The 15,405-nt window shown below is 37.3% G+C and overlaps 1 protein-coding gene across 2 annotated transcripts; it reads right to left on the bottom strand.

Moving 5' to 3' along the window:
- Positions 1 to 248: 248 nt before the first annotated feature.
- Positions 249 to 9,531, bottom strand: tmem26a (transmembrane protein 26a). 2 transcript variants are annotated; one of them, XM_052145985.1, is made up of 6 exons: positions 9,178 to 9,531; positions 8,568 to 8,664; positions 6,514 to 6,594; positions 4,293 to 4,441; positions 3,165 to 3,244; positions 249 to 1,257 (listed from the first exon to the last, which is right to left on the bottom strand). In XM_052145985.1, the coding sequence occupies exons 1-6, from the start codon at positions 9,366 to 9,368 to the stop codon at positions 920 to 922; spliced, it is 936 nt and encodes a 311-aa protein (XP_052001945.1). In that variant the 5' UTR covers positions 9,369 to 9,531; the 3' UTR covers positions 249 to 919. The 2 variants fall into 2 exon arrangements, with proteins under 2 accessions (XP_052001945.1, XP_052001944.1); XM_052145984.1 differs by having other exon boundaries at positions 4,293 to 4,501; positions 9,178 to 9,527.
- Positions 9,532 to 15,405: the final 5,874 nt, after the last annotated feature.

Below are 15,405 nucleotides of genomic sequence, written 5' to 3'. Positions count from 1 at the left end.
GACTAGAGTTTCAAACACAAAAACTCAAACCAGTGCATGTTGTTTTTGAAGACATGCAGGAAATTACAAGATACCACGGTTACATGTGAGAGACAAAGTGAGATTGGGAGTTAAATAAAAAAAAAGTTAGTGTATCTACTTTTTTCCCCACAACGCTAAAATAGCCATTAAAACCCAATGGTCAGATAACCAGCGGAGATCATTCCCCACAAACATAGAGAATCCAGCTGGATACAAACTATACAAGCTATATCATTTATTTCAACACTGAAAGACAAACATGTTCACAAGTAGATATGTTTACATGTGCTGTAACCATCTCTGGTTAAAATGCTGGGTTTCTTGAAGGCTGATCTGGGATCTGTTGTAGTGCAAGTACAGATACCAGCGAGCAACCTACCTACCTGATCTTAGATCAGAGTAACTCCAAATACTAATCTCAAAGAGTCATATCTGAATGCACATGCTGAGAGAATCATGATAATCATGCATGACCAAACCCCTTTTACACACATGTGTGCTAGAGATAACTGTGTGTTTGCCTCTTACAAATTGATATACAAACAAATTTTCAGAAGAAAATAATTTTACAATACTGACAGGTATAAATACATTGTAAAACACTAATAGCATATAAAAGCACAATAAAACTTAAGTGTTATTTTAAAAATAGGAAACACAGAATGATAGTCTACTATTGTTCCTATTTTTATAGGACAACTTTAAATCAAAGTCAAAATACCATCATAAAACTGTCATCCCACACATAAATGTGTTTTAAGTAATCCATCTAGCACATTTATTAGATGCATTGTTATTAGGGAAGTAAACATAACGTTGGTTTTAAATTGAGAGGCATTTCCTTCAATAACTTTAATAGACTAAAAAGTATCCTTTCTGTATGGTCCCCTCTTTTACTCTATGTTCTGCCCTCCTCCATCTCTGCTTCCTCCCTCCTTTTAGATCGAAGAGAGGAAGATGATGGAGGTGGTGGTCTGAAATCTTGACAGATGACGATGAGTCTATAGAGGTTGAGGATGACCACTAGAAAGTTCTTGATAGCGAAAAAGACCAACATCTGGTGGAACACATCAAAGTAAATCATCACAATGAGACGCACTACGAGAAACGGCCCATCCTGAATAAACAAGCTCTCTACGATGTTCCAAATATCTGTACTGTGTCTTGACAAGAGCCTGTTACAACAGCCGTCTTCCCCATTGGGCTCATCGGAGGTCTGTGGCCTGGATGTAACAACTGTAGAGTAACACATGATAGAGAGAAACAGAAGTAGAAGATTGTGTGAAATTGAATTAATTTCCTTCTAGTTGGCAGAAAATGTAGAATCTCATGTAGTTTGTGACTACTGTTAGAACTGGTCCCACTCGCCATGTTTAGTCAAAGCTCATAGTATGTTTGCAGGAAACTATGTCATCATGCTTTGGCCATCTTTCATTTTTTTAAATCACTTCAATAAAAGCACAGTTCCTACAGGGAAACATCTGCTTCAATGAAGCTAAAGGGCCAGTTCACCCAAAAATGAAAAATCTCTCATCATTTACTCACCCTCATGCCATCCCGGATGTGTATGATTTCTTTCTGCAGAACACAAACAAAAATTTTAAGAAGAATATTTCAGCTCTGTAGGTCCATACAATGCAAGTGAATGGTGACCAGACCTTTCAAGCTCCAAATATTACATAAAGGCAGGATAAAAGTAATCCAAATGACTCCATTGGTTAAATATATCTCTTTAGAAGTGATACGATAAGTGTGGTTGAGAAACAGATGCATATTTAAGTCCCTTTTTACTATAATTCTCAATTTTCACATTCTGAAAATGTAAGTGGAGATTTACAGTAAAAAATTATTTAAATATTGATCTGTTTCTCACCCAAAGCAATTGCATTGCTTCAGAAGACATACTGTATATCAAACTACTGGTGTCTTATGGATTACTTTTATGCTGTCTTTATGTGATTTTTGGAGCTTGAACGGTCTAGTCACCATTCACTTGCATTGAAAGGAACTACAGAGCTGAGATACTCTTCTAAAAATCTTCATTCGTGTTCAGCAAAAGAAAGAAAGTCATACACATCTGGGATGGCACAAGGGTGAGTAAATAAGAGAATTTTCATTTTTGGGTGAACTATTCCTTTAAAGTTGGTGGGATTTAGTGTTGGAAGAGGGTTCTAAAGCTGCATGTCTCACTAACAGACTGCTTTGTTTCCTAAACTACATTAAATCAATTACTGTAAATGAATATAACGACATACCTACGCAATCCATTTGCTTCAAGTGATCACGTTTCATTTAGATAGATAAAGCAAATTAAAGATCTTCTGTTTAGATGTGTTTGAAAGAAATATTCCAGGTTCAAAGGAGTAAATGGGGCCAGTCCATAAACAGTGAAGAGAAAAGTGCAGCCACGAGATGTTAACATTATACGTATTAACATGAGTGATAAAATCATGTTAACATGTATAACATTTACATCTGGTGGTGAAACTTGTGAAACAATGTGCATTTAAATGTTTGGATGACTGGCCCCATTCACTTGCATTATAAATGACTTACTATAACTATATTTTTTTAATTATTATTATTTAAATCACTTTTTGTAGTAAAATAATATTATGCCACAAATTATGTCAATTAAGCATAACTTGTACTGAACCAAGGACATTCCATTTATACATTATGGGCTGTAAAAAGGAAGTTTTGTCCTTTTAGTAGAGATGTTTATAGAAAGAAAATGCAAGACATCTCTCTCTCTCTTACTGAGGATAGAAGTGATATAGATCAAATTCCAAATCAAAAACACATGCTGTTGAACACATGTATCTAGAAACATGCCCCGCAACATGTTTTTTTCCCAAAACACACAACACACCAACAGTTTGTGGTCATAAGCACTTACTAAAGAGACCCTGGGTAAGAAAAATGCTTTTTGTGGAGCAGGATCAAAAATTCACGATATCTGATCCTCAAGTGAAAATTCCACTGGACAGCAGGATCCTCCTCTGGTCACTTGAGAGTTTGTGTGGATTTCCTTTTTGGAAGAGTGATAGATGGGATCTTGAACTCTTTTGTAGGTCATATGCTGTTAGATGTGTTTGATGGTGAGATGTTAAGGAAACACAGTTAAACAGGTTATCACTAACCTGCCAGGTGTAAAGGAAACTGCAACATACTCCACGTCCACACTGCCAGGATTATATACACCAGCTGAAGGCTGTTGTCCCTGTAATACAAACACAGGGAAGATTGTGTCATAAAGGTTTGCATAAAATTATGCATTAGCATTTCTATATGAACCTCTCTCAATGGATAAAAACTACAAATCAGCCAAGATTCATCCAATATCACGAAATAAAAATGCTTAAGTAAACTTGCACTTTGAGTTTTGATTATGATAATGTTATAAATAAACATTGTGTGTTTTTAATGCAATGGCAAAGAAAATAATTACTTTTCTAAATTATAATACGTAGCATAAAAGGTTTTAAATGCATCTGAATGGGACACTTAGTTAAGATGTGAACATATTACTCATGTGTTTGGGTCAAGACCTGCAACGCCCTATAAATGGCATTACAGAGACCAGATTCTCAGACACATAAACACTTATCCCAAACACTTATCACTCATTATGTTAAGGAAATACAAAAAATCAACACCAATGACTCATTCTCAGGAAACAGTGGCATTTACGTTACCATGATTTACTACTGATAAAATTAATACGAAAAAATACAGCCACTTTATTTTATACACAGTACTTCATATAACTCTTTATAGTGTGTAATGCAAAAGTGAAACAGAATAAAAAAATCTTGCCTGTTTTTTTCAAATAACATAAGACTCTGAAGCATTTCAGAAAGCATGATGATGATTTGATGAGTTTAATTAGGTTTTTTAGATTAGGGAGACATAACATAGAAAATAACATAGAAAATGTGCGCTGTTTGGCGAGTACTCCTGTACCAGGATTGGAAAACACTGAAATATTGCATAGCTGTAATCACAATTTAGGATTGGGGAAATAAGAATGAACCCTTTTCCTGGTTTGGAAATGCTAAGTAAACAATAATAAGGTACACTTCTATAGAGGTACATGGGAGACCATAACAAATATAATTTTTGCGTTCTCATTTGCTCCAACAGTAAAATATATATTTTTTCCCTTCCAGAGGAGGTCCATAAAGAGACAAATTTACATCACCCAACACTAGTATGTGAATTGGCATTCAGCCAGTCTTTTGTCTGTAGACAAAACAGGAAGTACTCACTTGATATCAGAAAGTGTTTCACTGGTGAATTCCAGAATATCTGCTGCCGTGCCAACGAAGATGAGCAGAAGCTGAGACAGCTCGTCGCGAGTTACTCCTCCCCCTAGTGGGAGGAGCCACTTTCCGATGATGAGAAGGATGAGCAGAACCTGATGAAGACCAAGGATCCAGTCATTCGGACAAACAGAGGTGAGAACGCGTTCCAAGTTCTGATTGACACAAACACACACATTTGTTTACAGACAAAGATTAGATATAAATTGGACACTATGACTAAGCAAATCAGACCACACTGAACAAAGGGGATGATTCTCTTCATTCCAAAGAAATATGACTGCAAACATGGATGAATCAGTCTTAACGGGGATGAACTGGCCATCGGAAGCACCGGGACTTTTCCCAGTGAGCAGGTTGTGTAGTGGGCCACTCAAAATACTCAAAGTGCGACGAAATGGCACTACCCGTTTAAATTGTACAACGTATCTGCCATAGGCCTCAGCATGAGAGCAGAGTGGGACCCGTCATTTCCGTTAAAATGTAGTAATAAAGATATATACTGTCAGGATTTAAACGTGGGACCTCCTTGACTAAAATGTCTTTTACATATATAATAAACTACTAAATTGTTAAAAAGTGTTCTTCTTTAGTCAAGTCTTATCCCACCTAGTGAGTTAAGTCTTTGATTTTCACATCAATTCAAATAGCTTTACACACAATTATGCTGTAATGTCTGGTGCGTGGTAAGTTCTGGGCTGGTAACCAAAAGTTTGTTGGTTCAAATCCCACGAGGACTGAATTATCACTACTTTGATCATGAGAAAGGCACTTAAGCCCTGGTTGCTCAAAGGGGACTGTCCCAGAGTGAGAAGTTAAGTCCGAAATTAATGTCTAGTGAAAGTAAAACAGGTAGAATGAAAAATCAGTATAATAACAAACACATTTCTATAGAGCCTCAAAGTTACCATGAGTGTCAAAATACATTTTGGACATCCTCCATTAAAAACTTAATAATGGCAATGCTTAAAAGGACCCCACCAAAACTAGAGTAAAGGGTGATGGAATGGCTGAGGAGTTAGTGATATATCATGATATCCTCTAGTAAAGATTTCAAATCCATGGAATAGTAATTCAAGAGAAAGACTCTGTGGAAGTGAAAAGCAAGGTAGCTGCATTTCCAGTGTTGCATATTGCATATTGACAATGGTTACTGTGTTGTGGGCCACAGGAAAAGAATTAGATCACAAATTTGAAACACACGGTGGAAGCTTACATGCTATATCTCTAAACTGAGAACAATACTACCCAAAAGCTACCATGGAGTTGATCATTCATGCTTTTATTTCGTCATGTTTAGACTACTGTAATTCTCTTTTTATTTGTTTTAACAAATTTTCTCTGAACCGTCTCCAATTGGTGCAAAACGCAGCAGCCAGGCTATTAACAGGAACAAACAAAAGGACTCACATCACTCTGATCTTATTTATTCTTCACTGGCTTCCAGTAAAATATAGAATTGATTATAAAATATTAGTTTTAACTTTTAGAGCACTTCATGGACAGACCCCTAAATATATTGCGGACACGTTGACCCCTTACTCTTCATTCCGCACTCTTCGTTCCTCAGGTCAAAATCTCCTGATGATCCCCAAAACCCGACTTAAAACTCGGGGAGACCGCTCTTTTCAGGCAGTTGCTCCCAAACTGTGGAATGCCCTGCCCTTGTCGTTGCGTGTGGCTGATTGTGTTGATTCTTTTAAAAAACAGCTGAAGACACTTCTATTCAGACAAGCTTTCAGTTGACTTAGTTATCATGTTGTATGCTTTGTATAATTGTGTCTTAATTGTTTAAATTGTTATTTTTCTACATGTAAAGGCACTTTGTGATTTTATCTGTGAAAGGTGCTATATAAATAAAGTTTACTTACTTACTTATATTTAAACCTAACACTTTATTTTATTTTATTAAACTGCACTATTATGACTTGAAGACATTCATATATAACCACTTTTTCTGTTAAAGCATCATTTTCTGTAAATCTACTTTGAAATGATGTGTGTTGTGAAAAGCGCTATACAAATAAAAATGACTTGACATGACATGACTTGACATGTATGCAGATATATAGTAGTCAGAGCATCAGTGACTTTTTGTGCCTTTGATAAATAATCAATTAAAAGTAAAAAAAAAACATACAAATATGAAGTTAATTTGCAAGATTACCTTGAGTGTTTCATTAGCCAGGGTGCCATTCTGAGGTGTTACCATGCTCTTGACATTCTCCCATGAGTCCAATTTCTTACACTGTCAGACACCAGAAAGCAGAGGAGTTTAATAAATGGAAACTCAGTTGGAATATCAGTTATTAAATTACCATAATTAGGCTTGACCGACTCTCACACACACATACACACACACACTAAAATAACAATGACAATGTTAATCTGTAATTATTCAGCAAGGTAAACTACAATAACACATGAAATGAATGCTAGACAATGCTCAAGATAATGCAAAAAGCTCCAGTCATTAGTGTAATGTAACTTGGTTATACAGAGAATATATTAATTATATTATTATAAAACAATAGTGCATCGATATATATAAAAATGACAGTTGTGATGGAATCACATCAATACTGAACTGTCAACATATTTATAATGTACAGTCTATTTTATAAACAGCTACTTTCATCATCCACCAAATTTAGCTAACAGCTATTGATAAAGCTGGCTAGCTAGCTAACACCGACATCGGCTATCATATAAATGCAGGCATTGTATAATGCAAAGAAAAGGGATTACTTCAAACTACAGTCTCACATAGTCAGACTTAAATCCACACTTTGTTTTAGCCCTGTTCCAGCACTGGAGAGTCAAATATAATATGCAGTCTCAAAGTGTGTAGTAAAACAATCATAACTGTGTAATTTTAATCATCTATCAGCATGATGTCGGTGAATCACGTTTAGCCTCTTTGTACGTTTGTCATTGTTTTGGTTGATGCTCGCTAGCGTCCCAATGGAGTGTGTGCGCGATCATGAGCAACAGGTAGCTGGATACAGTTCACTTAACGGCCACAGTGTCATTAATAACAAGGGTTTCTGAATCTTTAATGAACTTGACCTAACTAAGTCTATTGTAATGTGTTTTAACTAAACAAAGACAAAACTCATGATTCCTTCTAAGAAAAAAATAAAATAAATATAAAACAACAGCAAACAACACAAAACGACACAGAAACAGGTTTCTTGGGGCAGCAGCAGCCATGAAGGAAAAACAAAAGCATGAGAGCACATCACAGTTCTTAATGTAATAAAGGACATAATGTTATAACATTTGGTCCTAAATATATACAAATGTCCCCGAAAGGTGCTTGGTATGTTTTAGAATATTTTAAGTTTGTGTTTGCGTATATTAATATATATGTAGATATGAAGTTTATGCACTCATTTTTGATAGACAGTTATAGTTAGTACAATAGAATAATAGTAGAGTTGAAATAACTTTATTGCATTAAAGGAATATTATAGGTTCAATACAATTTAAGCTCAATCTACACCATTTGTGGTATAATGTTGATAACCCCCAAAAATTATTTTGACATGTCCCTCCTTTTCTTTAAAAAATTTGGTTTACAGTGAGGCACTTACCATGAAGTGAATATGGGGCAATCCGTAAATGTTAAAATACTCGCTGTTTCAAAAGTATAGCCACAAGACATAAACAATATGCATGTTAACACACATTTAGTGTGATTAAATTACTTACTAATATTTGCTGTGTAAATTTACATCCAATTGTACAATTTAACCTACCACAGTAAAATCTAAAACGCCAGTAAAAACGATGATTTAAACAACTTTACAACTAAAATAATACACGAGTTTTAACAGAAGAGTTAATGTAAGTGCTTTTATAAAATAATAAGCTTCACATTTCTGCCTTTAAACCCTCCAAAACATGGCCCAATTCACTTCCATTGTAAGTGCCTCACTGGAAACTCTGGTTTTGCTTAAAGAAGGGCTTTTTTTCATCTTTAGGACAATATATATTTTTTTTTTTACATTTAGGGCCTTATTACATTAAGGACCACATTTTAATACATTTTGGGGCAACGTGGGTTACATTTAGGACCTTTGTAGCTACATTTAGGGCCATTTATTACATTTGTTCCCTCAATAAGGTTTTCAGCAAGTAACAACCTAAATTTCAGGTAAAAAAACAAGAAAAAACAGAAAGGTTTCCAGTGAACAGAATTGGTACACAGAAGGATACCTGAGGATCACTGGCCTTGTTCTCCTGATGATGCAACTCTAGAATCCAGATGGATGGAATAATACTGATGAGGAAGAGCAGGATGGCTGGAGAAAACCTGAGAGAGGACAGAAAGATGACTGCATTACATTTACAGATGCATTACTATAACAAATGCACACTGGCACATAGTACATAAGAACTCAACACTTGGTGAACGGATTTGTATGTTCCTTCACACACACATGCATGTATAGGCTGCATACACGCCCATCAGTCAGATGTAACAATAGGTTTAGCAGGATGTTGGGGAGGGGGAGGAGGAGGAGGGAGGGACTGAGGAATGTAGCCAAGTTTTGAGGAAAAGATTTAAATCAAAAATACATCTGGACAGAGACTATAAAAGCTGATTAAATACCATCTAAATATATACTTTAATTCTGAATGCTGAATTAAAGCTATTGTGATCTCATTCACAGAATATGATCAACAACTGTTTGGAAGAGTTTTGGAGTGTCCTGTCACAGAATGAATTGGTAATCTGTTTCAGATTACTTCAGATTATGTCATGCTTTAAATCACGTATACTGTAACAAATAATGGATGATTTGAGAAAGTATATGCCACTCACCATTTGTACTCTTTCCCCTTTCTTCGCTTTAAAGTGAAGATCATCTCCACGACCAGAGGCAGATAAAAGACCGTCAGTAACCAGTAGATACTGTCATTTTTCACCGTTGTCACTCTCCAGACCCCGATGAGAGAGACCAGAATAAACAGCGATCTGGTTATGATCGCGCACACGAATTTGACCAAAATCATGTTCAAAGATAAAGAGTGTCCCGGGTTGTGTGGTGTGAACTCTGCTCGCAGAATCCCGTTAAATCCCCAGTTTATGTTGAATCCTCCCACCAGCGTCAGCGTGTGAACTGAGTTACAGTGGGGAAATATTTGCTCAAGAGACACTGTTGGAGGACTACCGAAAGATTTAGAAAGATTTTAAAGACAAGACTTTGTCATTCCAAAGTATATTTATTATTTATCTTGACAGGGAACCGTATGCCTACAGTTTAGAAAAACTGAAAATGAACGAGACCGCTAGAGGGCAACATTTATTTACCACGATCACTTCAAATAAATGCATTTCCAAGATGACCGTGAAATGTGAATGTCCAATGATGATTTCGGGGTTTTTGTGATTTGTCTTTTAAATGGACTGGTTGTCTGGTGTGTAAGACTTTGTCATCACACACAACCACTGTAAAAACTTGACTTGACAGTAATAAATACTTAATTCGGAACACTTGACAAACTCGACTTTCAAATCACACTCGAGAAAGTTTTAAAGGCTAGATTCCAGAAAGGCTATTTTGTATAACTAGCTAGCACATTAAAGGAATATTCCGGGTTCAATACAAGTTCAGCTCAATCAACAGCATTTCTAAAATAATGTCAATTACCACAAAACTTAATTTCGACTCCCTCCTTTTCTTTAAAATTAGCAAAAACTGTCAACTTACAATGGAAGTGAATGGTGCTGATCTGTAAACTTTAAAACACTCACTGTTACAAAAGTATAGCCCCAACATTATGCCTGTTAACATGATTTTATTGTTATAAAATCACTTACTTACCTTTTCTGTGTAAAGTAACATCCAATTTTACAACTTTGTTGTCATGACGTAATACCATAAACCCTAAAACGACAGTAAAACTATTTAAGCAACTTTACAGCTCAAATAATAAATGCGTTTTAACAGAAGAATTAATGTAAGTGCTTTTATAAAATTATAAGCTTTATAGTTCTGTCTTTAAACCGTCTAAAAATTGGCCCCATTCTCTTCCATTGTAAGTGCCTCACGGTAACCTTGATATTTGCCTTTATTTTTTTTACGAAAAGGATTGATGTGTCGAAATATTATTATTATTAATTTTATTTTTTTGGTAATCAATATTATGCCACAAATGCTTTAGATTGATCTTAAAGGTGCACTCAGTAATTTTTTATTTTTTTTGTCATTTAAAAAGTGGAGCTCTAAAGTCATGAATTGTGATTTTTCAATGTATGTAGGAAATCATGACCACTCACATTAAAATGAAGACTCCGGTCATATCAGTAACCTTATAAAAATCTGTTCTATTCTACATGGAGATGGTCCACACATGGGGGCTGCCATGTTAGAATCACATGACCAGCCGAATACCACTGGCTTAATTTCAGTAACCCTCCTGTTATTTGACACTTTCATTGATTAAAGTAATCATGGCTGACTGTTAATACTACATTTCTACAATGGCATCTGAAACTAATGAATTAAAATGATGCTGCATCCAAACCGCTAGGTGTTAGTGTAAATTCCAAGATGACACAAAGACAAAAGTTACCGAGTGCACCTTTAACTTGTATTAAACCTGTAAACCTGGAATATTCCTTTAAAGGGTAACTAAACCCTAAACCAACTTTTTTGAGTTAATGATCTGTAAGAATGGGGCTTTATTAGTACTGGTCATTGATTCAAGTAATTTTTTTGACATTTGTGTATAAAGTGTTTTAATTCTACAATATATGGTGTGAAAACGTCTGAGTGCTGCCCTCTTCAGGTTGAACGGTGGCTACTGCAGTTGAATTTTCCTATTGGCTGTTTGCGGTACTTCGTGACGTAACCGGTGACAGCTGACGTAAGCAGGTTCCAGCTCACCACGCCCTTGGTACGAGCTACCACGCCCATGGCAGTATAAAAACCATCTCGTTTCGTCAAAACCACTGTAGCGAGTCAGGAGTTGGAATTGCGAGTATTGAAAACGATCAGGATAGAGTATTTTAGCATCTATTTAGCATAGCATTTATATAGTTATTTAGATTATTTAGTGTAGTCTAGGTAGTTAATTAGCATATTTGTTAGTGTAGTATTGTTAGAAGCATAGTTAGTTAGTAGCATAGTATTGCGTCAGTTAGGATAGCTTCAAGTTAGTGTAGATTATCTGTATTTAGTACAGTTGTCAGGATGGTACGTAGGTGTAGTGTTGCTGGTTGCAACAGCAATGCTGGACTGTATAGCTTTCCAGCAGACTTGGAAATTAGGCGCCAGTGGTTGCATGTCCTTGGCCTGGAAGACCGCGAGTTCCCGCCTAGAGCTGGAAACTGCATTTTACAGAGTGTGCAAACTGCATTCTCCAATGCAATGGAGGTGGAAATGGGCTTCTCCAAACAGCTCGCGCTGAAAAGCGACGCAGTGCCAAATGCTGCTCCTCCTGCATGGACTCCACTACCGCAGCGGCGTCTTGAGGTGAGTGATCATATATATTTGAATCACAATTTATGGTTAGGCTAAAGTTAATCCTCTAGGGTAGGGTAGACAAACGTGCCGGCGCATTTGCTGGATTTCTTCACATAGCGGCAAAATATGAATATGCCTACAGAGCGCGCGCTATTGACATCAACTCGATAAAACTCATCAGATTCATGTACATGTCGTCTTGCGACCGTGTGAGGAATAATAATAACATAATAGTAATACTCCTGGAGAAAATTACCACTCCAGTCACTCTCCATTTTAGAGTCTGACAGCAGCTGTCAATTAATCCGTCACTATGGGTCTCAGGTGCTCGCAAACCCCCCCCCCCACTTTTCCCACTTTTCCAGCATTTTTCAAATATTGCTAGTGGGTGGAGTCAGACTCTGAGCAGAAGTTTAGTTACCCTTTAAGATTTCCTATTCAGTGCTTAAAAAAAGAAGTGAATGGGAAATTTTTAGAAATTATAATCTTATTAAAGCACTTACATTCATGTGGCTCTGGGTAGCTCAGCGAGTAAAGATGCTGACTACCACGCCACACTCAGGCGTGCTGAGTGACTCCAGCCAGGTCTCCTAATCAAGGGTAGAGTCACATGGGGTAACCTCCTTGTGGTCGCTATAATGTGGTACCGCTCTTGGTGGGGCGCATGGTGAGTTGTGCGTGGATGCCGCGCAGAGAATAGTATGAAGCCTCCACGTGTGCTATGGCTCCGTGGTAACGCGCTCAGCAAGCCATGTGATAAGATGTGCGGATTGACATCTTAGATGCAACTGAGATTCGTCCTCTGCCACACAGATTGAGGCAAGTCACTACACCACCATGAGGACTTAGAGCGCATTGGGAACTGGGCATATCAAATTTGGGAGAAAAAGGGGAGAGAGAAAAAAAAAGTACTTGCATTAATTTTCTGTTAAAACTTGTGTATTATTTGAGCCGTAAAGTTGTTTAAATCGTCATTTCTGCAACAGACTACTGTTCAAGGCAGATAAACCTTTGGTTATTTACAGTATCTCAGGGACAAATGAAATATAGGATCTATACCTCAGTAGAGCTGAGAGAAGAGAGAACAGAATCTACCTTTTTATTTCTTTGCCATTACTTGAGTATTACCTGCATAGATTATGATGCAATTTAATTAATGAATGATTTGATGTGTATACTAACATGCACTCTGTAACTGCCATAACTTGATTTTTCAACCTTTCCCATTTCCCTAACCTGTTTACTAGATAGCAATATAAAAATAGGCCTTTGTGATATTAAAATATATTTTAAAAATAATAATTATTCAAGGTGATGATAGAATGGCACAAGGTAGTGACAGCAGTCATTCCTCACTGTAGATCAATAGTAAAGTTTTTATATAGATATTATAAAGATCTATAGATATATGTTTTGCTGTTATGCAATCCATGCCGCAGCATATTCTGTAACTTCAATAGCTGGTGTCATCTGGTGCACTATGGCTGCCGTCGCATCATCCAGGTGGATGCAACACACTGATGGTGGTAGAGGAGATTCCCCCTATACTATGTATAGAATTATACAAATTTAGAACAGTCATACGAATCCTGACGATTTCGCTATGAGATTTATTTGGTTTAAGACCACATGCCCTCTTCAGGTCAGTTTAGCATATACTGATGTATGAGCCATTTTTACCAGTGAGGTCAACCTAAAATGTCCTCATTATAGTCAGATTTTAATGTGTCACTATATTGGTGAGGACATTTCAGTCATTTTCAGACAAAAATAGGGAAACCTGTACACACACACACACTGGTCTCATTCTGAATGATCTTTATTGAACAGTCACATTTGGTATTCAGAAACATGGCATCAAGAAAAAACAAGTATTCACTGAACAGGTCTGTCAGTGTGAGGCACATTCACACGGCAAGAGATTGAACCCATATGAAGTTTTGAACTGATGTTTTCCAACTATAAGCAGAATAAGATCAGATGAATAGGATCATTGTTAAATTATAACAAGGAAATTCAGTCATTAATGTTTGGAGTGAAGATGTATATACTTAAAATGATTCAATAAAACAGTCATGTATTCAGTGGACACTGACAACTGACCAGTTCTCTCTCACTCTCTCCACAAACACAACAGAACCGACACATCCATATACATATATAACTCCCAGAAACAAGCAGACACACACAAATACCAAACTTACCCATCCATATACACGTATAACTCCCAGAAACACACACACACACACACACACACACACACACACACACACACACACCTACCCACACACTCTCACACATACCAAAACGACCCATCCATATACATATATAACTCCTAGAAACACACACACACACACACACACACACACACACACACACACACACACACACACACAAACAAACCCATATACATACAGTGAGGAAAATAAGTATTTGAACACCCTGCTATTTTGCAAGTTCTCCCACTTAGAAATCATGGAGGGGTCTGAAATTGTCATCGTAGGTGCATGTCCACTGTGAGAGACATAATCTAAAAAAAAAAATCCAGAAATCACAATGTATGATTTTTTAACTATTTATTTGTATGATACAGCTGCAAATAAGTATTTGAACACCTGAGAAAATCAATGTTAATATTTGGTACAGTAGCCTTTGTTTGCAATTACAGAGTCAAACGTTTCCTGTAGTTTTTCACCAGGTTTGCACACACTGCAGGAGGGATTTTGGCCCACACCTCAACACAGATCTTCTCTAGATCAGTCAGGTTTCGGGGCTGTCGCTGAGAAACACGGAGTTTGAGCTCCCTCCAAAGATTCTCTATTGGGTTTAGGTCTGGAGACTGGCTAGGCCACGCCAGAACCTTGATATGCTTCTTACAGAGCCACTCCTTGGTTATCCTGGCTGTGTGCTTCGGGTCATTGTCATGTTGGAAGACCCAGCCTCGACCCATCTTCAATGCTCTAACTGAGGGAAGGAGGTTGTTCCCCAAAATCTCGCAATACATGGCCCCGGTCATCCTCTCCTTAATACAGTGCAGTCGCCCTGTCCCATGTGCAGAAAAACACCCCCAAAGCATGATGCTACCACCCCCATGCTTCACAGTAGGGATGGTGTTCTTGGGATGGTACTCATCATTCTTCTTCCTCCAAACACGGTTAGTGGAATTATGACCAAAAAGTTCTATTTTGGTCTCATCTGACCACATGACTTTCTCTCATGACTCCTCTGGATCATCCAAATGGTCATTGGCAAACTTAAGACGGGCCTTGACATGTGCTGGTTTAAGCAGGGGAACCTTCCGTGCCATGCATGATTTCAAACCATGACGTCTTAGTGTATTACCAACAGTAACCTTGGAAACGGTGGTCCCAGCTCTTTTCAGGTCATTGACAAGCTCCTCCCGAGTAGTTCTGGGCTGATTTCTCACCTTTCTTAGGATCATTGAGACCCCACGAGGTGAGATCTTGCATGGAGCCCCAGTCTGAGGGAGATTGACAGTCATGTTTAGCTCCTTCCATTTTCTAATGATTGCTCCAACAGTGGACCTTTTTTCACCAAGCTGCTTGGCAATTTCCCGTAGC

Source organism: Xyrauchen texanus, chromosome 16 (assembly GCF_025860055.1).
Source record: "Xyrauchen texanus isolate HMW12.3.18 chromosome 16, RBS_HiC_50CHRs, whole genome shotgun sequence".
NCBI lineage: Eukaryota > Metazoa > Chordata > Actinopteri > Cypriniformes > Catostomidae > Xyrauchen > Xyrauchen texanus.
The sequence above is the reverse complement of the archived record's forward strand: the minus strand, read 5'-3'. Positions and strand labels throughout refer to the sequence as shown.

Bases quoted from the DNA above. Each gene is read 5' to 3' on its own strand.
- tmem26a (XM_052145984.1), bottom strand. From the start codon at position 9,368: ATGATTTTGGTCAAATTCGTGTGCGCGATCATAACCAGATCGCTGTTT. The intron at 6,595-8,567 runs GTATCCTTCTGT...GGTGTCTGACAG, and splicing joins ACAAGGCCAGTGATCCTCAG to TGTAAGAAATTGGACTCATG. The intron at 4,502-6,513 runs GTAATCTTGCAA...TGTGTCAATCAG, and splicing joins TGGCTAATGAAACACTCAAG to AACTTGGAACGCGTTCTCAC.